Genomic DNA, 24,460 nt, shown 5'->3' on the forward strand with positions numbered 1-24,460 from the left:
TTCATTCCGAGTCTTCATTTTTTTCCTCTAGCTTAGGAAAGGAAATAAATGAAGACTGCATGTGACTGCCTGTGATGGAGAGCAGATAGTTTTTTTTCACTTTGAATAATGTGGCCTAAAGCATTTCCTGTTCATGCATAGAATAAATCAAGTGGTGTAAGATCACCAGGTTCATATTTGTACAATCAGCCCAATTACAGAATTGTTCTCAATTTGTTTCAGATTCTCCTTTCTTGCTGTCTGTTCTTCCTCTTCCTATGACAGCTCACACAACATATGGTTATACTTATAATAATGCAGATGACAATAACTGAAGAACATATTATTATTGTCAGAACTATTACTTCATTCAGGTGACCTGAATTGTCATTTGGAGGAGGTTCAGGTGTTGTAGGAGGTTCAGGTGTTGTAGGAGGTTCAGGTGTTGTAGGTTCGGGTGTTGGAGGAATGAAGAGAGCTGCTTGGGCTGTATTGGACACATCCGATTTCTGACCAACTTTATCAAAAGCAATTATGGCAAAGTAAAGGATAGTGCCATTCTTGATTGCTACATTTTCTGGTACAAATGTGAAGGTTTCTGAGGACCCAGCTGGAAGAGGTGTAACACTAGAGATGTTCACTTGGACTGCGCTGGTAAAATTATCTCTGAGATCCTTGGGGTTAAAACTCATTCTTAAATCATATGAGGTAGCTGAAAAACAAATTATTGGTGTTTACAATACACATAACAAATTTAACTAAATTATCTGATATATCTGTTCTGAAGTACAGTATTAACTTGTATCAGCAGTTATCATGGATAACTAATTAGTCACCAATGAAGACCTAATTATAAACTGTTTCTAACATTTAAAGCCAGAGTTTGCATACATTTACAAAGATCTGAGGTCACAGTGCAATGAAAAGGCAACCCTGCAAAGTGTGGTCCTAACACAAAACGATATGGGTCATGAATAGCAATGAATAAATTGAGAAAAGGCTTACCTTGGAGGTGGCCCGGTCCTGCTCCAAGGCACAACAACACATCAGAAGTGAAGTTATAAATTTATTAGAACAGATGCCATTATTTACTTTTTTTGCACTTGGCACAGACTCCTACTGGGGGATTTTAGCTGTGGAATAAGTCTGAGCATCTAGTATGTTCCTCAAGTTAAACCTGCCCTCAATTTATTAAATGCTATCTATATATCCAAGAGGAACTTTAGATAATTATAAAGTACATCTCCAGAGAGAACAAAAATTCTCCCTTGCAGAGGACCCTGTAGGAGTAAAGGATTGGGTAAGAAAAACTGCCTTTTGCGGTCCCCTAGACCTAGATGAGCATTTAACCCTTGCAGTACAGGGGAAGACCCACTGCAAGGGAATAATTTTGTTTGCCCCGGAGTTCAACTTTAAGGGCCACAGGGGGAGATTTACTAAAACTGGTGCACACAGAATCTGGTGCAGCTGTGCATAGTGACCAATCAGCTTGTTCAAGCTTTGACTTGGAAGCTGATTGGTTACTATGCACAGCTGCACCAGATTCTGTGTGCACCAGTTTTAGTAAATCTTCCCCACATTTTGCAGCAGTGCACTATTTTTTTTTTATCAATGAGGCCTCCAATATATCCACAATTGTTCAGTGGGGAGCTTTTGGTTACTTTTGAATTTTCTCACTACAAACTTTTGGGTTATAATTTGTTGTTGGTCCCCAAACTTTACTTTATAGAAGTAGTTATTTGTATGCACTGCAGTGAAGTTGACCAACAAACCTGAAACAACTGTACTTTGTTTGGAAAGAATGGCCCTAAATTATTAGGCTGTATCTGTGTTTTACACCATGGGTTCTTGATGTACAGTTAGTCATTGTACAGTACATAAAGGAATATTTTGTATGGCTCCATGCACAATCCTGAAATGAAGAGTAAGGCATTGCATTGGAATAAGATATGTTAATACCTTCTGTTATAAAAAAGAGTCTAATGTGCTATGCACTGCTTCAGTGGAGGGTTTTTGATCCCTAAATCCCACCTTACTAAACTTTGTAAATTATACTTTCCCAAAAGTATGCAGCAAAAACTGGTCTGTAAAGTGGAAATGTACTCAAAATGTAAATATTTGCTATGTTTCAAGGAATATCTACAGTAGAAGTGTTAATTGGGCTTAAGAAGAACCCTAAAAACTTAATCTTTTTTCTGGAATTCCTCTTGAATAAAACCAGTGCACTTCCTAGAGTGCCTAGGTACTCCTGTACATACCTTCTTTTAGCTGTATTACTGCTATGCGAATTTAAGGCATTGCTAATCTAATGGGAATTTTGGAGCGAGAATTTGTGATGATGCTACTGTGCTGCCCATTGTTCATTCTTCTTGATGGAGGCTCTGACTTGAAGAAGCAAAGTCATGCCTCTACCAAAATGTCCGCTTCCCAATAGAGACACAGTGCAAAATAAAGCATAGTAAGTAACTAATGGAGAAAAGATTAGCTGAAGGGAAATCACAGGTAAAACTTATGACTAGCCCTTTGGCCCCTGCCTGCATTGTTTGGGGCACAGCTTCCAGTAAAACAGTCCAAACTCCCATTCCAGCAATAAAAGATGGTATCAGACATTCTGTACAACAGCTCACTTCACTTTATATTTCATGATATATCCTTGAGTCAGCAAGGGAATTAAACTTTAGGAGTAAAAAACAATCTCGCAGATCCTCCATTAGATCAGAGGGTGATCCAGCCAATGACATGCAAAGGGGAAAGAGTAGCAGGGTGCAGGGAATAAAAACTTGTAACACTTTATTTCTAAACAATAGTATACCTTACAGGGAAGTAGACTGCGGCAGGTGCACCATCCACTTGACAGAGGGGGCGGAGCCCTCAAAACCTGTTGCCGCCTACCCCCTCTCACACCTCGGGCTGAGTTGTATTGTGTGGATGTGCATAGAGAGGGGCCACAGACACCATCCATATCACCATCCTGTTGCAGGCCTTGTGGTTAGTCCTGGGCATACTGATCACAACGATCCTTTTGTTCCATCTTGACACAATGACACATCTTTTTTATGCATGGTGAACCTACTACAGTCTACCTCCCTGTAATGGCTGGAATACACGATAAGAAAATCATCCAAAAATTTCCGTTCAGCGAGCGATCGGTGGTAAATGTACCTCCTACTTTGAAACACTTAAACTAATAAGATGGTCAAATAAAGCAAGGGTAATACATTCCTTCAGCCAAACAGGGAACACCAGGAAGATGGATAGCCACTAACCTCCTTTCATATAACCTCCATCTAACATGCAGAAAAAAAAAAAAAGGAAGACAGCTAAGCAGCTAAGAATGCATGAACACCCTCCAGTGCCTAATGTCCAGCACTGGATAATATTTGTTTAAACTCATGTGGGGCTTGTGCATCACTTCATAGCCCTGTGCGTGTACCCTCAGCATGTGTGTTGTTGTCACAAGGGTGGAGGTGGAACCCTTTGATGTCAACATCTTATTAATTTAAGTGGTCAAATGTAGGAGCTGAGTTTACCACCAGCCAGATGCTCATGGGAATATAACAGTGGTGTTTGGAGGAGGGAGCTTGGACTGTTTTGCACTTATATTACTGCACTGATCATGTATATTAAGGAATTTTGGACTTAGAGTGATACTAAAGTCTAAGTTTTTTTTTTTTTTTTTAGTTTAAAAAAACAAACATGTTGTACTTACCTGCTCTGTATGTGGTTTTGCACAGAGCAGCCCAGATCCTCCTCTTCTCGGGTCCCTCTTTTTCTCCTCATTGCCTGACTGACTTTGATTGACAGCAGCAGGAGCCAATGGCGCCGCGCTGCTGTCCTAGCCAATGAGGAGGGGAGTCCCAGGCAGCAGATACACTCCTGCAACATCTCTGGATTTAAATGGAGCTCAGGTAAGTATTAGGGGGGCTGAGGGGAGCTACTGCACATAGAAGGCTTTTTATCTTCATGCATACTATGCATGAAGATAAAAAAAAAAAACTTCTGACTTTACAACCACTTTAATGATTATTAGTTTCCACTTTATGAATTATGGACCTTATGGCTATAATTATGCATTTTAGTGATTATTAGCATAATTTGATATAAGATATTCGTTTTCTGTGTACTAGTTTTATTTTTATGGTTGTCCGTTTATTTTTATAATTTCCTATAAATCTACTGAGGGATTAGCACTATGTTTCATATTTTTATAAAATTTGCACACTGATGATACACAGTAGAGGTGTTTTTTTTTTTTTTTTAAGACAGATGGTATCATGTCTCACACTAATGGTTAGTGTTCTGGAATCTATGAAAATCAAGAATTTTCCTGAAGAAGCTGACAACCCATGCTCTGCACTTTACCTTATTAAAGTGGAACTTCAGTCAGAAAATTAGGTCCTGCTAGATCACTTCATGCTGACCCCTTTTGTCATAGGTATTGCTATGTAAAACATTAAAAATAAGAGCCAATACTGTTTAGAATTTAGTAATACACTACTCTGCACATGCTCAGTTGCTCTCTATTTTTTGGCACTGTGCTGAAAATCAGAGGCACTAGAGGCCAATCTGCTGGCAGCCTAAAGATTTACTACTGCTCAGGGGCTCTGGGCTTCTGCAAAATGGCAGCCTCCATCAAGTAGAAGCAGGAGCAATGCTGCAGACATTTTATAGGACACACTAATTTTGGTAGCATAATTATTACTGTGGAATGTATGTTCCTTAATAAAGAACATTCTTTTTTTATCAAGTTGTTATGGGTAAAGTTCTGCTTCAGTACGGAACAGCAGTGGCACTGTACAAAGACTACTTACCATTGCCCTGGTCAAGGTCATCACCCGTTGCTGTCCAGAATAACACAATTGTTTGTTCTTCTATCTTTGCTACTAAGTCAGTTATTTTCTCAGGTTTGTAGATGTCTGATTGGGGACCTGTAGGCACCTTAGATACCACAAACGAACTACCTGATGCAGCTCTAGAGAATAATCCCACACTGAGATCCTCTTCACTCATTTCAGGCCTTGGAGGATTCATAATAACTTGATCTTAAAAAGAAAAAAAAAAGTCTTTGTGCCTTACCAGATAAGGTAAATTTTAGTGTGGCATGATAATGAAATATACACAGATGCATGAACATTTACACAAACACACTCGTTTCAAGGGTTACCTATATGATACAAAAAGTAATTGAAGTGTATGTTACCCTAAAAAAAAAAACAAATGGATCCTGTTTTTTTTAAAGCATGTTATACAGCACAGTGCTCGTGCTGTGTAATTTGGCCCCTTCTATCACCTGAAATACCTGCCTGATCCAGCCTGGTTCTGACCTCCCCCCTGTAAACTGCCCATGGTTTATTATGGCTGCTGAGCCCTTACACAGTGGTCAGTTTAGGTGCATCTGTCATCAGCAGCTCTCCTCTGTCCTCCTCTTCCCCTCCCCTCCCTGCCTGTCAGCTAGTGACAGTACCTGCTCCTCCCCTCCTGCTGCTGAAATTACTTTTAATATTTCATATCATCCTCTGTGGTTAATAATGCTGTGTGCTCAGTGTCTGGGTTTTATAAAAAAAAATGTAATTCTATACCTGATTTCAGATCACCGATCGGTGCTCACGTGACCGGCCGCTTCTCTCCTCCTTCCTCTCTGCCTCCCCACCCAACTAACGTCAGTGGGGGATTCTCATCCCCTCCCACGTAAGATCAGGAGAAGGGAGAGGCAGACGGTCACGTGAGCTCTGAGCGGGGCTCGGAAATCAGGTATAGAAAGCATTTTTTTTATAAAATACAGATACTGGGGCACACAGCATTATTAACCGCAGGGGATTATAGGACGATATAACAGTGACTTAACAACCACTTTAGGTGGACACCAAAGAGAAACAAGAGTAAAGGAAACAGGATCTCTTGGAAATAGCAATTACAGGATAAGTTCACCTTAATTAGGGTGTAATTAGGGTGTAACATGTAATGGGTTACTAATGCAGCAGTCCCGCTCACCCCTGATCCTCCATTGTGACAGCAGGCGGGGCTGTGTGGCTGTGCGGGGCTTCGCTCACACAACCGTGTCATTCAATAACATTCATATATTCTGTAAATATATGAACTACAAGTCCCGTCAGTCACTGCCACAGATGGCTTGTTGCTCTCAATGAACTTTTTGAGCGCTCTCATAGTTCATTGACACATCTTTCACTTTAGTACTGTCTACTCATACGGGAGGTACAGGCAGACAGCTATAATGAGTGTCTGCAAGAGCCTGGCAGGGTGCAATGCCCTATAGGCTCCAAAGAAGCAAAATAAATAAATTCACATTTTTTAGCTGAAAAAATGTTTATTTATTCTTTTTTTTTTTTTTAAGCCATAAGTTTTTAGTGAGTTTCAAGATATAAACAAACAGTAGGATCAAACAATTGAACATTTAACAAACAAAAAGTTCCAATGTCCAGTACAAATAAGCGAGAAAATACAGGATACGAGATGAAGGCTGTAATCGGATATACTACCATAGATGTAGGTAAATAAATTTATGCAAGATATGCAATCGGCAAGTATGAAAATACATTTGGGGGTGTCTTGACGTTCCTCCCAAGCTCCGGTACCTCTTAGCGCAATGACTCCGGATCTCGGGGGGGTGATGCCAGACATCCCATTTCGGTTGAGTATCATTGGGTTAGTGTAGAGGAATTATATCAGGATCATTTATCACGGGGTAGGAGGTATGGCCAAATAGTCCAGGATTTCTGGAAGCTATGATATGTTAACGCATTGATGGCTAGGGAATTTTCTGATTGGTAGTTAACATTGACCATGGCTACTACTTCCGATAAATTAGGAGTGAGTGTTGATTTCCACTTTCTAAGAATGAGAGTTCTGGCTGCTAATAGGATCTGTGTGATTACCTGTCTGTCAGAGGGAGGGTAGTTATCAATGTGTACATTGAAAAGTGCTAGTTCAGCATTTGGGGGAGATAGAATTCCTGTACAGGATGCAATGCATTGAAAAATAGAGTTCCAGAAGCCGGTAAGTGAGGGGCATTCCCATAGGACATGTTGTAGAGTACCCACCTTACCACATTCACGCCAGCATAAAGACAAAATAGAGGGTGTCATTTTAGCCAATCTATAGGGGGTGTAATACCATCTATTGTTGATTTTATGTTGATCGTCATTTCCCAATGGTTGTTACAGTGGGGGGATTTGTATATGGAGCGCATAGCCATCTGCCACTGGTGAATGATTAGTTGGGTGTTCAAAGCCTCTTCCCATTTCAACATATGTGTAGTTTTTTGGGAGGGAGTTCTGAGGTCAGAATATTGTAAAAGAGAGAAATTCCTTTCTTCATGGGGAATTCAAACATGAGGGAGTTCCACCACTGTGTGTTAGTGTGTCGATCAGTAATAGGATGATTGGCCAGGAAAATAAGGTTCTTAGAAACAATAATGGAGGAATCCGGCGTTAAGTTAAATTAATTAAATAGGTCTTCCCTATTCTTAAGCCTACCCCGGTTATAGAATTGAGATAGGTTAGAGAACCTGAGGAAGAAAGATGACTGGTATCTAATTTATGGATTTTAGTTTTGAGGAAAGTTAGTGGAGGTGGGTGGGTTGGAAGTAGGTTAGTTAAAGGTTGTATCTTGGAGATTGTTCTCCAGGCTTGTAGAGAGGATTTAACAGTAGGGGGCAATTTCAGATAGCTCCAGGGGATTCATAGGTCTCTAATTAGCATTAGGTGGAGGTCCTTGGTAGGTACTAATTGTGTTTCTATAGAGGACCAAAGAGGTGAGTCATCATGTGTGAACCAGTGTTTGAGCTGATCCAGGCGAGTAACCCAATAGTAGGCTGAGAGGTCTGGTAGACCTGCATCTCCTAGGTGTTTATGTTTAATGAGGATGTCGTAAGCTATATGGGCTCTTTTACCTAGCCAGAAGAATTTTTTGAGTATACCGGAAAGGGCATTCAATTGTGTTTTGGTAAAGCGAATGGGGAGAGCTCGGAATAGATAGAGGATCTGAGGCAGAATGGTCATTTTGATGGCGGCTATTCTAGCACCCCAAGACAAGTCGAGTTTGGCTATTCGGGTTAGGTCTGTAGTGATCTTTTGTTTTAGAGGGGTGAGATTAGAGGAGAGGAGAGTGGATGTGTGAGAGGTAAGGAAAATGCCTAAGTAAGGAATTTTATCTTTTGTCCATGGGAACGGACATATAGTGTTTAAAAGCTGTATCGTGTCCTCATGTACTCCCAAATCAAGGACTATCGATTTGGAGGCATTGATTTTGTAGTGTGAGATGTCACTAAAGTTTCAAAGGATGTGGTATGCGGCAGGTAAGGAGACACCTGGGTCTGTGCACATTAGGATGATGTCACCCGCGAACAGGTTGATTTTATGTTCTGCATCTCCTAGGGAAAAACATTTAACATCAGATGCTGAGCGAAGTGCTTCAGCTAGGGGTTCAATAGATAGATTGAATATGGTGGGGGAGAGGGGGCACCCTTGGCGTGTGCCATTTGAGATTTTGAAAGTTTTAGAAAGTGCACCTGAAGTGTAAACTCTGGCTGCAGGGTATGAATAAAGAGCTAGAATGGCAGATAGTATATTACCTCTTAGGCCGAATTTAGACAGTGTAGCTGAGATATAGTCCCTGTTCACCCTGTCGAACGCCTTCTCTGCATCCAAGGCAAAGAGCAGAGAAGGTATTCAACATTTTTCAGCTATATGAAGGATGTTCACGAGTCGCCTAGTGGCGTCAGAAGTTTGGCATCCGGGTATGAAGCCCATTTATTCTTTTTGAATTAGGGAAGGCAATACGGATTGAAGACGTCTAGCTAGCAATTTCACATAGATTTTTAGATCTGTTTTCAGGAGCGAAATGGGGCAGTATCTGGGCGGCTGAGAGGAATCTTTCCCTGGTTTGGGGATGGTAACAACATATTCTCCCAGCATCTCTTCTGGAAAAGCCAAAGCTTTGGTTGCTTTAGTGAAGATGGCTGCTAGGTGAGGTATTAAGGTTTGGTGATGCAGTTTGTAATATTCACTAGGGAAGCCATCTGGGCCTCGGGATTTGCCATTTGGGAGTAAGAGAATGTTTTTATTATTTCTTCTAGTGTAATGGGGGCGTTTAACTTGAGGAGTTGGTCTTCTGAGAGTTGTGGTAAATTAAGTTTATCTGGAAACGTGGACATTTCTAAGGCGGATGGTTTGCGTATAGATGGGTCACTAACAAGATTGTAGAGAGAGTGGTAATAGTTAGCAAACTCATCTGCTATCTCTTGGGGGTGGGTTAGTTTATGGGCTGAATGTGGATGGGATAAATGGGACATCCAACGTTTGTCCTGACGGGATTTTATTCTGTTGGCTAGGAATTTACTAGCTTTATTAGCTTGAGCATAGTAGGTTAATTTAAGTTTGCAGAATTGTTTGTCTTGTTCCAATAATAAAGTACGCATTTCCAACCTGAGATTACTGAGGGCATTAGAGGTCAAAGGGTCAGGGAGTTGCTTGTTCTTAGTTTCTAGGTTATGGATTTGGGATAATATTTCTGTGAGTTTAGAGTTATATAGTTTCTTGAGTTTGGAGTTTTGTTGTATGCATATCCCTCTTATGTAAGCCTTGTGGGCTCCCCACAAGATCCAGGGGTCTGAAGCAGAGTGGGAATTTAGCTGGAAAATTTCAGAGATGCCGGGAGATATATTTGCCACTGTCCAAAGATTGCAAGGTCTTAACATTACATTGCCAAATAGGTGTTGTCCCTCAAGGGATCCCCCTCCTCCATGGTCAGCTCAATCACAGCGTGGTCAGACCACGTGATATCCTTGATGACCGTGGAGGAGGTCCTTCCCAAGGGTTGCAAGTCTACAACAAATAAGTCAATTCTAGAATAAGATTGATGTCTGGAGGAGTAGAATGTGTAATTTTTTTCAGATGCATGCTGACATCTCCAGGCATCATAAAGCTGTTTTTTGTGAAATAAGTGTTGCAATGAGACCCTTCGGCCACCAGGTGAGGAGGACGAATCCATCACCGGGTCGACCGTCAGGTTAAAGTTCCCACATAAGATGAGGTTACCATATCTAACTCTGGAAATAATTTTGAACAATCGTCTGAGAAAATGCAGCTGGTGCGTATTGGGTGCATACAGGGATACTAATGTAAGAGGTAAACCGTTAAAGTCTCCTGTTAAGATGATATAGCGCCCCTTCTGGTCAGACACTGTCCTTGATTTGTAGAGTGATAGTATTCTTCACTGCTAGCAAGATACCTTTCTTTTTTTCCGAGGACTTTGCCAGAAAGATGTGTGGAAAGTCCCTGTGGGTACATTTTGCATGATTGGAGGCTTGGAAGTGTGACTCTTGAACTGAGACTATGTCAGCGTGGGAAGTTCTCACTTCCTTCCACAGGGCAAACCGCTTGATCGGGTGGTTCAGTCCATTCGCATTGATAGAAATACATTTAAATGGCATATTGATATATGTAGTATACTGTAGTTTGAATTGTTGTCGTGATTGCAGCATAATAAAAGAATAATAGGTAGTTATATCCTTAGTAAAAGTTGGCTTGAACAAGTGTTGCTTAAGTTCATTGGAAATTGGATGTAAACTAGGGTGGAACAGGGGAGAAAAATGCGGGATGTAAAAAAAGGACCTGTAGTTAGGTCCGCGATTGACTAGAACAGTCAATAGATTGTGGGGATGAAGGGCCATAAGGATGAATTCAATCCTGTGGCCTGGGACCATGTTAATGTGGACATGGAGTAGGGATACCCCCAGTGTGCAATTTTTTCTGCGAGGACCGCTTCCTGGAGACCACTTGCCATTCATTGGAGAGTGGGATGGGGGCTGGGGGCTGGGGCGAGGTGTGGGGATTCTGCAGGGGGGGGAGAATACCCCAACCCTACAACAGATCAAAGCCCTCCTCCAGAGTAGAGATGGTCGTGGTGGATCCATTATGAGTTATGGATAAGGATGCAGGATATTTCCATTTATGGAGGATCCTGTGATTCCTTAACGCTTTAGTTATTGTAGCAAGATTCTTCCTCTTCTGTAAGGTGTGTCTGGAGAGAGATCCGGCAGGATCTGCAGGCCCGAAAATTCAGCTGGGAGCTTATTTGTTTGTCTGAAAGCTGCAATAATTTTTTCCTTAGCTTGGGAGAAGTGGATTCATAGCAGGGCATCCCTGGGAATATCTGCCGCAAGGAAGGCTGGTTTAGGAAGCCTATGAATCCTGTCACTTGAGAGATCAGATTCGGATAGGGAAGGAGCCAGGGTGGAGAATAGCCGGGTTACATATTGAGCTAGCTGGGTCACTTGTACTGTCTCTGGGATCCCCCTTATTTTCAGGTTGTTCCGTCTGGATCTGTCTTCCAAGTCGGCGACTTTGTCTTTCAACCACTGAATATCATCTGTGTTTTTATTATGTGCATCCACCATGGTATTGAAAGATAATGCATAGTTCCCTAGGGAAGATTCTACAGTGTTAATTCTATCTCCCATGGAATGCATTTCATGCTTGAAGAGCTGCATACAGTTCATAATATCTGAAAGTAAGGATGATCTTAGGGAGTGCAGCAGACCTCTAAGTGTGGTATCAGCAGAGATGTATAGTAACTAAGTAGAACTACTTCACTACTGTACTTGAATACCGAAAGGCGGTATCTGTACTTTCCTAGAGTAGAATTTTTTTCTCCTACTACCACTTTTACTTCACTACATTTTTTCGATGATTTCAATACTTCTACTCCGATATTTTTTTTTTGTGCTGCATAGTTACTCGTTACTATTATAAAAATTACCACTGCCAGAACAGTAGATGGCAGGTTTCATGAAGCTCAAAACATGTGTATTAACAGCGCATACGAAAATAAATGCTACTATACGTATAAATAAAAGCTGCATTTGAAATAATAAAAAACAATATGATGTTCAAACTTTTGACTTCTTTCTTTAATAACTGCATAACACAGTACTTGTAATTTTACTTTCAGTACTTGAGTAGCATTTTCTTTTTCTAAACTACTGGTACTTTTACTTTCAGTACTTGAGTAGCAAAATGTTTAAAAAAACTACTTGCAATACTTAAGTACAAAAAATGTTGAATACTTTAGTACTTCTACTCAAGTCACTTTTTGATAGAGCACTTCCACTTCTACTCAAGTCACTTTTTGATCGAGCACTTGTACTTTTACTCAAGTATGGGTTTCGAGTACTTTATACAACTCTGGGTATCAGTGATCAGTTGTCCCCCTGTGGGAAATGCATCAAAGGGGTCATGGATTTGTGGTGCAGGGCTTGGTGGTAATGCAGATAAAGTTCCCATCTCCCTGCCTGTCTCCTGCCACGATTTAAGAGGCGAGGTAGTGCGAAGTTTGGTTTTTGCGGGGCTTCTGGCCGAGGGGGACACTGGGGATGAGGATCCTGAGGAACCCTCGCTGTCAGGGTTGCCTACCTGGTGAGATGGCAGTGGATTGCTCTGGATGTTATTGCCTCATGCTGTATTGATATGTGGACCACTGCCATTTTGGTGTAGTCCAGCTCCAGGAGGCCTGATGAAAATTTCCAGTTTCGCCAGCTGTGAGGAGTCCTTTTTGCGGCGTGTCATGTCGGCTGGCATGAGGGGAGTCAGAGGAGCTCCGATTCGGGTCAGTGGTGCAGCGGAGGTATGAGGGATGAGTCACGGTCCCGGGGCGGCAGAGCGGAGCTAAGAGACTATGCTGCCATCTGTAGCGCCGGTCGCCACGCCCCTATTCATTTATTTTTTAAAGTGAACTTAGCCAATAAAGTGGAACTAAACCCACCAAATCGTTTGCTAAAATAAAGCTCAAGTTATAAATGTTTAAAGAGGCTGTAAACCCACTTTTTTTACATTTACCTATAGGTAAGCCTATATTAAGGCTTACCTATAGGTGCTATAAATATCTCCTAAACTTGCACCGTTTAGGAGATATTTACAGAGCATGCAGCCGATGACATCATCGGCGCATGCGCTCTGAAGGAACGGCCACCCGTGCCATTCCTTTAGAACCCTATGCCGTGAACGGTGGCTCCCGCGCGCATGCGCTGGAGTGATGTAATCGCGCCTCCGGCCTATCTGATAGGCCGGAGGGCGCGAACAAGGAAGCAGGGTGGCCGGACATGTCTGCCGCCCTGTTGCTGAGTGGGCTACACTGCGGGGGCTTCGTTTTTAGGTAAGTATTTTATAATGAGCTAGTATGCGATGCATACTAGCTCATTATGCCTTTGTCTTTATAGGTTTTTTTTTTTCTCTTTTTTTTTATGTGCGTTTACTTCCTCTTTAATAAATGTTATCAAATTTGTAATCTAATACACTGCTGTTTTCTGCAGTGTTATAATTTAAATTCTTCCTGCTAATGCATGTACATTGTATGCTACATTTCAGGCATGCCTTTGGTGATAACTGTCACAGTTGCCAGTGTGCTTATGTCAGCTCTGTCAAGCCCGGTATCATAGTTGGTCACATGTGCAGCTTCATGGCAACTACAGATTTAAAAAGAGGTTTAGATGTCACTGTCCTTAGCAGAAAAGAGGGTTTGGTTTCGCTTTACTAAGTTGTGCAACAGGTGTGTAAATGTCAGCACAGGATTGATTGCTATGGGAACACTTTCATGCTTCAATTAGAGTCAACCTAATATTTGCATACAAATATTCTTACCGTTATCTACGTAGCCAGGGACATACAGAGCACGATTTCGAGGCAGTGCCAATCTGGCTGTACCAGTACCTTCAACACGGACTTTTAAACCATATCTTCCATTAACTGTGAAAGTTGTTAAATATCTGGAGTAGACACCATCATTCTTAACAATGTCAGGACCTGCAATAAATCAGGACACCTTTAGTGCACAAAATCCTAAAACTTACTAAAACCTTTGAAAGAATCTGAAGAAGTTAAACATTTATTTCATAATTAGCCGAACTGCCCTTGGCTTTGTTTGAGCAGGGTTCATCCCTATTCATAAGGATCTTCCTGTGTTTTACCCCTTTAAAGGCACCGCTACTACAAAAAAATGACTAAAATTTTGCAGAAATACACTTACGGTAGCTTCTAATTTCCTGTTGTCAGCTGGCAACACAGTGCCTTTGCTGGACTGAAATCGGGAGGAATGGTGTAAGCCCTGCACAGTTTTCTTGTGCTGAACTACAGAACACTCCCCCTTTCCTCATCTTCACAAAATAGGGGATAGTGTTTTGTACTTCAAGGGAAGAACTGGGAGGAGCAATTATTCTCCTTGAAATAACACAGGTAAAGTGCACAAGACCCAGTACAGCTATGGAATTTTAGCAAAATAAAAAAATAATTTTTCTGCACAACTTTAGATATAGCAAAACACTTCCAATTGAATAGTTAAAGTGGAACTAAACCCATTGATTTAAAATGGAACTATAGGCAAAACTTTTTTATTTTTTTTCATTTTGGATAGAGAAAGGGAGGGTTAAAGCTTGTGTCAGATTTTTTTTTCGCCATCTGTGTCCCATTGCGGGGAATTACTTTCACTTCCTGTCCCATAGTCAAACAGGAAGTGAGAGGAAATCCCTAAATATTTAAGGAATTCCTTGGGAACCCCCAGGTCGCCCCTCTATTACTTTTCTGGGGACAACCCAAAATTTGGGATTTTCTTTTACTTTCACTTTCAGTGATAATGATAAACAGGTCAAATAGAGAGGGTGAATCTCCTGAACAGGGGCAGAGACAGCAATAAAAACTGACAGGGGTTTTAGTCCTTCTCCACCCTATCCAGAACTAAAAAAAAAAAAAGTGTTCCCTTTAGATATACTTTTTCCATTTTAAAAAACAGTTTGTTTAAAACATGCAGGGACTGATAACTGTCACATTTGCTTGTGCTCTTAACCAAATTGTCAAACCGTCAAATGAATGGTGTCAAAACTGATCACATGTGCAGTAACAGGGCAGTTTCAGATCTAACAGAAGTTAAGATGGCAGCTTTCTTGGCTAAAAAAGGATAGGAGGGTTAATTCCTGCTTAGTAGACAAAGAGGGCAAAAAAGAGAAGTTCATTGTTAGGGGTTACATACTGTCTGAATTGGATGTCGAAAGTCGTGTACACACTATACAAAAGTCAAATGATTGCTCCTCATACTTTATTTTTTCCCAGCTTAAGAACATTTTAACTAAGTACAGAAATATCTGTTCATATTGCCAGGAATGCACTGGTAATGTCACTTGTTATCTGTCCAAAAATGTTACTAAACCCAGGACCCTGCATTCACTATATCTGGTCTCCCACAGTACACAGAACATGGAAATGCAATCATTTTAGTAAATATAAACTGCTAAATACCTTTTCTCATCAGCAGTATATAGCAGTCTTGTGACTTCAATCAGTTCCTGGTAAAGCTTGTAGGAGGAGTTGTCATACTGCACTGAGATGTCCTATCAGGATCTAGAACCCCTGACCCTCTGTCTGGACAGTGCTGATTGGCCCTGTGCTGATCACTAGGGATGATCGAACGGTTCGGGTCCACCATCGGTTTGGCCCGAACATTGGGTGTTCGAGGTTTGGCCAAATTTAGAACTTTTTGCCCAAAAAGTTCGGAATTCAGCAACCAGAACCGACCAAAATGCAATGGGACAGGAAATGGGCTTTAAAAGCCCGTGATTGGACCAGAACCATTAGCAAAAGCCAATTGAGGGGGCAGAAGAATTCTAGGAATGTGATTGGAGTGACTAGGGGGTCCCTAGACCAATCATTAGTGAATACGCCCCCCAGTATATAAGATAGCCCCCGCCAAATTCCTAGCATTGTTATACTGGACATGGAAGAGAGTGGAAGCAGTTCTGTTAATTTTACTTTAAAAGTGTCATTTAGCATTTATTAGTGTGAGGAAAGGGATATCTAGTGTAGTTAGAGTGCTCCTTTACACTTAAGTTAGCTTCAAAAATTTAGTTTCTGTAGGGAAAGTATGAAGTGTCAGGGTGACCGTAATGTAGTGTAGGGTTAACTGACTGCTATGGCAGGGTGACCGAACCCTTCCATACCAGGGTGACCGTAATGTAGTGTAGGGTGAACTGACACTGACTGCTATGGCAGGGTGACCGAACCCTTCCATAGCAGGGTGACCGCAATAGAGAAAAGCTAGTTTCTCTGAAGTCAGTTTTGCTGCAGGGATATGGCTTCGCCGCCGCCAGCATTTTTGGCTGCAGGCGTTGCTAGTGCTTTTTTGAGCACATGTTTGGAGTCAGACATGACATCTGAACATGTGTATAGGGGGTATATATACACACCCATGTCTGTATATATACACCTGCACATATATAGGTGTGAAAGGAGCAGAAAAAACTACTTGCGCTAATGAAATAATTAACACCAATATATTTCTGCTCCTATCACACCTATATATGTCTAGGTGTGTATATACATATAAGTATGTGTGTATATACACCAATATACACAAGTTCAGATGTTTTGCCTGCCTCCAAAGAACCCAAAAAAATGCCCAAAAAACGCTAGCGTCAAAAAAAAAAAACGCCCAGGTGTGTTGTTGCAGGCATTTTTTGGGGGTTTTTGGAGGCAGGCAAAACATCTGAACTTGTGTATAGTGTACCAGTGAAGTTTGTAGCATGTCCAGAACTAGAAAAAAAGATAATTTTTCATTAGAGCAGGGAACTTGGGACCCCGATTTTACACTTATATGATTTTTTCTGGGGGTTCTGGACATGCTACAGAGCTGAAACTTCACAGGTACACCTTTTAGACCCCCCCCCCCCCCAGACACTAAATCACACAAAAAAAATCTTAAAAATTGTCATTTTTGATAGATTTTTGATAGAGAGCCAATTATTGAAAAAATAAAAAAAAATAAAAAATAAAAAAAAAATAAAAAACTTTGGATTTAGTATCTGGGGGGTCTAAAAAGTGTACCTGTGAAGTTTCAGCTCTGTAGCTTGTCCAGAACCATAAAAAAAGATTGTTTGTATTAGAACACTTTCAGCACAGGAGGTTGGCTTCTCGCTTTTCACACCTTGCCGGTTTAATAGCAGGCGTTTTTTTTTGGGCATTTTTTTGGGTTCTTTTGAGGCAGGAAAAACATCTGAACTTGTGTATAGTGCTATATATACCACTATACACAAGTTCAGATGTTTTGCCTGCCTCCAAAGAACCCAAAAAACTGCCCAAAAAAAACGCTAGCGCCAAAAAAAAAATGCCCAGGTGTGTTGTTGAAGGTATTTTTTGGGGGTTTTTGGAGGCAGGCAAAACATCTGAACTTGTGTATACAGTACCACTATACACAAGTTCAGATGTTTTTCCTGACTCCAAAGAACCCAAAAAATGCCCAAAAAAAACGCCTGCTATTAAACAGGCAAGGTGTGAAAAGCGAGAAGCCATATTCCAGATCTATAATTGAACAAATACAAACAATCTTCTTTTTTATGGTTCTGGACATGCTACAGAGCTGAAACTTCACAGGTACACTTTTTAGACTCACCAGATACTAAATCCAAAGAAATTTTTCTATTTTTTTTATTTTTTTATTTTTTTTTTATTTTTTCAATAATTGGCTCTCTATCAAAAATCTATCAAAAATTGCAATTTTTACGAACTTTTTTTGTGTGATCTTGTGTCTAGGGGGTCTAAAAGGTGTACCTGGGAAGTTTCAGCTCTGTAGCATGTCCAGAACCCACAAAAAAAATCATATAAATGTAAAAGCGGGGTCCCAAGTTCCCTGCTCTAATGAAAAATTATCTTTTTTTCTGTTTCTGGACATGCTACAGAGCTGAAACTTCACAGGTACACTTTTTAGACCCCCCCCCCCCCCCAGATACTAAATACTAAATCCAAAGAAATTTATTTTTTTAATTTTTTTTTTAAATTTTTTAAATAATTGGCTCTCTATCAAAAATGACAATTTTTAAGAACTTTTTTTGTGTGATTTTGTGTCTGGGGGGTCTAAAATGTGTACCTGTGAAGTTTCAGCTCTGTAGCATGTCCAGAACCCCCAAAAAAAGATCATATAGGTGTAAAAGTGGGGTCCCAAGTTCCCTGCTCTAATGAAAAATTATCTTTTTTTTCTGGTTCTGGACATGCTACAGAGCTGAAACTTTACAGGTGCACTTTTTTAGACCCCCCAGATACTAAATCCAAAGTCAAAATAAAAAAATCTCTCTTTTTTTTTTCTTTTTTTTTTTCTTATCAAAAATGACAATTTTTAAGAACTTTTTTTTGTGTGATTAATAGTCCCTGGGGCATGACCCAGAACCCTAGGCACTGTTTAGGGGCATTTATTGGGTTTTAGGGCTTTAAAATGGTGTTTTTTGATTACCGAAGTTCGGGTCCATTGATTTCAATGGGGTTCTGAAATCCGGGCTGAACTTTCGGGTAGTTCGGATGTTCTGGCCGAACCGAACTTTTCAAAAGTTCGATCATCCCTACTGATCACATGCACCCTCCCAAGAAAAAAATAAATAAAAACTCTCTAGCAATACACACCAAACTGAGCATGTGCAGCCTGACTCCAAAGGCTCTGTACTATCCAGATATGTTCTGGAGTCAGTGGAAGAAGGGGAGGATTAGGTTTGCACCAATACTGTTTTTTTAATCAGCGAGTATGAGTACAGATACTTTTGGTCAAGTACTCACCGATACCGAGCACCGATACATTGCAGTGCAGATCTAGGGGGCAGTTTAGAACTCACAAAATTCAGCAGAGGGAGCGCAGTTCCAGTAAGTAGGTAGAGACAAGTTTAAAACAGCAATCATTTATTGGAAAACTGAACAGACTGATAACATTAGGTAAATAGATCAAAAGCCCATGCAGGGAGATGGTAGTGTGCCAGTGAGGCACTGTGACCGGAAATGACAGCTGCGGTCAGGGCTCGTCACCACCAGGCCGGAGGAAACGCCAGGAGTGGGCGGAAGTTATCCACTATGGAGACGTTACTGTGTGGGCAACCAACGAGGGAGAGGCAAAGTATCGGTTTTGGTATCGGGAGAATCTGGGTAAGTATCGATACTCACTCAAATGCCTGGTAATGGTCACGTGACTCCTGATGATGTCTGACAGCACAGTGCGAGATAAAAGAGCTTAGGAGTCCATTCGGGATCACCGACAAGAGACCTGAGTGCTGATCCACCGTGATACATTGGGGGAGATCCGGAAGGGGGAGATACTGGCTTCTAAACTACAATCATTTGGTAAGAGGCTATTTGGTTTCCTTTCCACCAAGTGTGAAGAGGCGCACTATTCCTCCCATTGTATAGGGAATCATCACTCGGGAGATTGGCTGTGGTTTTTTCTGCCCTTATTAAATATTTGCTGGTAAGAAGCAAGTTGTTAAGGTGGTGGGACTCACGTACACATATCCAACACGTTCGGTTGTGAATATCATCACGAGAGCTCACTTCATCACTTGAAGATCACATCATTATTTTGGTTGCCGAGAACTTTAGAATCTTGGCTACTGTGTTGTGTTATTACAAAACATAACATCTTACACAAGATACGGTTAACAAAATATAGAGTCATTATCTATTTCAACTTTTTCTGAGGTCTGTTTTGATTCTCTCTCAACTCATATACAGTCCTTTAACTGATATTTAACCGGTGCAAGGTATTGTCAAGATAGCAAGTCTCCTTCTCTAATTCTACTCGTACAAACCTTACCTCTTCTTCCTTTCACTGGATTTTAAATCAAAATGACCCTCAGTTATTGGATTTATCTTTATTCCCCCTCATCTTCCTAGTCATATGTTCCCTTCCTTCTCCTCTCTATCTCCTCGACCGTCCCTCTCAACATTCATACCTCCTACTCATTCACTTCCATACACACACCCCCACATCTCACATCTCATAACAACAGACAAAACAGAAAAAAGAAGCAAAAGAAATAATAAAAAAAAAAAAAAAAGGAACCCCAAAGATCCCCCCTCCTCCTCTCCCCCCTCCCCTCCCCTTCCCTCTCCACTCCTCTCAAGCTAATTAGAGATTCAATACTCATAGAACTTCAATAATCTGAGATGATGGACTTAACAGTTGCCTCCCTTCCTCCGAAGCTGCAAATATATTCCAATTTCTCCATATCAATTTATATTGTTCCTGTTTGTGTTGTGAAGAGAGCACTAAATCTTCCATTTTATTAATATGTTCTAGTTTCCTTGCCCAGTCCCGTGCCGAAGGGGCTTGTCTCTTTCTCCAGTATTGGGGTATGCAAGCTCTCGCAGCATTCAACATGTGAGGCAGTACTGATTTTTCATATTTCCTTACTGATAGTTCTGATATCTGTAATAAACAGAAAGCCGCGTCTCCCTCAATTTTATAGTCTGTTACTTTTTTAACTATATTTCCGATCTCTGACCAGTATTTTTTTATTTTTGGGCAGGTCCACAAAATGTGGAATAGTGTGCCTTCTCCTTCTTCGCATCTCCAGCATCTATCTGATTCTTGCGCATACCACCTATGCAGTTTATCTGGTGTATTGTACCACCTAGTTAAGATCTTGTATTTTATTTCTTGAATTTTGGTACATTTTGTTGGTCTAAATATTGCCCTAAATATCCTTTGTTTCTGTATTTCCGTTATGTTTATATTTAGTTCTTGTTTCCATCTTTCCAGCCATTTAAATCTTGGCTGGCTTAATGGTGTGATCAATATTTTGTATAAGCTAGAGAGTGGCCGTTCTACGCCCCCTGTTTTCTCACATAACTTTTCAAAGTGTGTCAGTGGCTTCTTAAATTTTCCAGGATCGGGTAACGACTCCAGAAAATGCCGTAGTTGCAGCGCCTCCCACAGACAAAGACCGTACGGTCCCTCCTCTTCTGTTAACCTAGCGATTGTAGGCCACATCTGTTGATTCACAAAAGATCTAATGCTTTCTTGCCCTGTTTCCCTTAATTTTTTGAAGTGTTGTCTATCTAGGCCAGGTACAAACTCGGGATTCCCTAGGATCGGGTATAACGGAGAATCTGCTGTAGTTAGGTTTTGTCTTAGGGACTGCTGGTAACCTATCCTTAATGTATTTCCCAGTAGAGGGTGCATCTTCAAAGTTTTAGGGAGTGTCCTATAACACCAGATCGCTCTCTTTAATGAAACTGCAGTCTGCGCTTGCTCTATTTGGACCCATCTTTTCACTTCCCCCTGGTGCCACCAATCTAGTATTCGATTCAGGTGGATGGCATGATAATACCTGCGAAGATCAGGTATTGCTAGTCCACCCATGTCTTTCGGTAGAGACAGACTGTTACGAGCTATCCGTGGCTTTTTACCTGCCCATATATATCTACCAAATATTCCGTTTACAATTTTAAAGAAGCTATTCGGTATTTGGATTGGGAGTGCTCTCATTATATATAAATATTTTGGTAAAACATTCATTTTTATTAAATTTCCTCTGCCGAACCATGACTGAAGACCTCCTCTCCATTGTTCCAGTGTTTTCTTTGTCTCTTCAATCAAGGGAATTAAATTTAACTCACATATTTGGGCCAGGTTTGCAGTTATATAAGTCCCTAGATACTTCACGGCTTTCTCTACCCATGCAAATCTGAAATTACTCTTTAGTCTGTCCTTATTTACCTTTGCTACTCCACCTCCCAGTGCTTCAGATTTCCCGTAATTAATTTTAAAATGAGATAATTCTCCATACTGTTTGAATTCCTCCAACAGTACCGGGATCGAGATTTCTGGTTCTGTCAGTGTAAACAATAGATCGTCTGCATACGCTGCGGTTTTGTATTGTTCTTTCCCCACCGTAACGCCTTTTATATCCGGGTTAAGTCGGATTTTGCTCAGAAAGGGTTCTAGTGTAAGTGCAAATAGCAGGGGGGACAATGGGCACCCCTGCCTTGTACCATTTTTTATGTTTAGGGGTTCCGATAGTACCCCATTCACCTTTACCCTTGCTGTTGGATTAGAATATACCCTGGATATTCTTCCCCGCATTATTTCTCCTACTCCTATATACTTGAGCACCGACAGCATAAAGGCCCATTCGACCCTGTCGAAGGCCTTTTCTGCGTCGGTGCTCAGCATGACGCTCGGTGTTTCTGCTTTGGTGACTATATGAATCAAATTTAGAACCCTCGTAGTACTATCTTTGGCTTCCCTCGCCGGCATAAAGCCCACCTGATCAAGATGAATTATTTTTGAGAGTACCATTCTTGCCGCTAAGATTTTTGTATAGATTTTTAAATCTGTATTCAGGAGCGATATGGGCCTATAACTTCCGCAACTCGCTGGGTCTTTACCCTCTTTTAGTATTAATGTTATATAAGCCGTTAGTGTGTCTCTAGGCAGTGTACCTTCTGGTCCCTTTTCGTTAAACAGTTTTTCCATGTATGGTCCCAAAATGGGGGCCAATACATGGAAGTATTGTGGTGTCAATCCGTCTGGGCCTGGTGCCTTACCTTTTTTCATATTTTTTATTGCCTGCTCTATTTCCTCCCGTGAGATATGCCTTTCCAAGTCCTCTCTCTCTTCCTCAGAGAGTTTTGGTATTCTGGATTTAGCTAGATACTCTTCCCTTTCCTTCTGTGATTTTCCTACTTCCGGTAAATTATAAAGCGATGAATAGAAGTTCCTAAACTCTTCTGTTATTTTTTCTGGTATTACTTTCTTTATACCTTCTGGCGATATAATCTGTGGAATATATGATCTTGTTTTTTGGCTCTGGATAGATCTTGCTAGGGTCTTTCCGCATTTATTCCCTGACTCGTAAGTGACTTTTCTTGATATTTGGATGGCAGCTTTAGCTCTATACTGCATTAGATCTACTATCTGCTTTCTTATTATACTCAGTTCTCCTAATGCTGTATTTACCTTTTTCTTTTTATGCTCGGTTTCTAATATTTTCAATTTATCTAATAATGTTAGCAATTGCCTGTTCCTTTCCCTTTTTATCCTTGCGCCATGCTTGATTAATATCCCTCTAATCACTGATTTGTGTGCCTCCCACAGTGTGCCAATGGCACACCCAGGTTGATCATTGCGGTCGAAATACTCCTTAAGTTCCTTCTGTACCTCTATTCTTACTTCCTCTATCTGTAGCAAGCTTTCATTAAGTTTCCAGAATCTTTGTTTCATGGACTCCACTGTGGAAGCTCTGTACTCCATAGAGATCATTGCATGGTCTGACCATGAAATGTTATCTATGCTCGTACTTCTAACCGCCTGAAGATGGGCATGGGGCACCAGGAAGAAATCAATTCTCGAGTAACTCCCATGTGGGTGTGAGTAAAATGAATACTCTTTTTCAGTTGGATGCTGGAGGCGCCACACGTCTATTAGCTGTTCCTTATGCAACGTCTTTATCATCCGTCTTCCTATCACTCCCGAGGACACAGGTTTAGCTCTGGAGGCATCCACCATAGGAGACAGTGGTGTATTAAAATCCCCCCCTAAAATCAATTGTCCCTGAGAAAAATCTCTGAGTGTATTTAGTGTTTTGGCAACAAACCTATCCTGCTGTTTATTAGGGGCATATAAGGTTGCAAATGTCATCCGGGTTTCCCCCATTTTCCCTTTTAAAAAGAGAAATCTGCCGCTGTCGTCCCCTAATTTCTCCTCCAGCTGCCATGGTATTTTACTATCTATTAATATCGACACCCCTCTTGATTTTGACTGTGTATAAGTTGCATGATAGATATATGGAAATGCGTTATTTTTCAAGTATGGTAGTTTATCTGTTTTAAAATGCGTTTCTTGTATAAACGCTATGTTTGCCTTCACACGTTTAAGTTCTGATAATAATATCCGTCTTTTTTCGGGTGTATTTAACCCCTTTACATTAATAGAGACAATCTTTATATTGTCCATTTGGAACTATCAGCTATGGAGAGATCGATAAGTAAAGGAAATTAGAGAGGGAAGTTTACCCACCAAGGGGCAGAGAAGAGAGAGAGAAGAGAGAAGGGAAAAAAAAAAAAAAAGGAACCACACACCCCTCTTCACAACACTTATCACCAATCCACTAGTCACTCACTCAACCGTTAATACCCGCACTCGTCTCTGTCTCTTTCACTCTTTCCCTATCACCTATGGATCCCCCCCCAGGGAGAGTTCTAGGCTCGCCCTGGTCGGGGACCACAGGTCGCATTTTAAATCCTTCCAACACACTGCATTTTACTGCCACCAGTGTGTTCTTAACTTTCTTGGGGGAAAAAACTCTGAGCGGCCCCTCATGTCCTCGCTCCTCCCTCCCTGTTCTATTTATTCCCTTGTATTTCTTTATCTTCAATACACGTCTTCTTTCCTCCTCCCTCTCTCTCCCCTCACTGTCTTACCTCTTCTTGGGCCTTCTCCTTTGCTTTCTTTAGCCCCAATACCTTCTCTATCTTCTTCTCCTATTGAGTTTCTTCCTTCTTCCTCCTCGTATCTTGGAGCCTTAATATCTGACCATACCTTCCCCAAGGGGAAAAAAAAAACAAAAAAAAAAAACAAGGAAAAGCCCCCGAAAAACATCCCCCTTAAATAACACCCAGTGTTTGGATATGTGCCAGCCCTAGTGGGGGTAATAACCCCAATTATA

General features: G+C 41.0%; 1 protein-coding gene across 1 annotated transcript in view; it reads right to left on the reverse strand.

Annotated features, from left to right (window-relative positions):
• Nucleotides 1-218: 218 nt before the first annotated feature.
• LOC309561730 (calcium-activated chloride channel regulator 1-like) overlaps nt 219-24,460 on the reverse strand; it is a gene marked incomplete at its 3' end in the record, with an annotated part of 83,028 nt that continues 58,786 nt past the window's right edge. The window contains exons 12-14 of the mRNA XM_082265723.1: nt 13,635-13,796; nt 4,791-5,021; nt 219-691 (exon numbers count right to left, since the gene is read on the reverse strand). Of these exons, the coding sequence (XP_082121849.1) occupies nt 219-691; nt 4,791-5,021; nt 13,635-13,796 (866 nt within the window). The remainder of the gene's footprint in view (nt 692-4,790; nt 5,022-13,634; nt 13,797-24,460) is intronic.

Source organism: Pelophylax lessonae, assembly GCF_965119305.1.
Source record: "Pelophylax lessonae genome assembly, chromosome: 8".
In the NCBI taxonomy this organism is placed as follows: domain Eukaryota; kingdom Metazoa; phylum Chordata; class Amphibia; order Anura; family Ranidae; genus Pelophylax; species Pelophylax lessonae.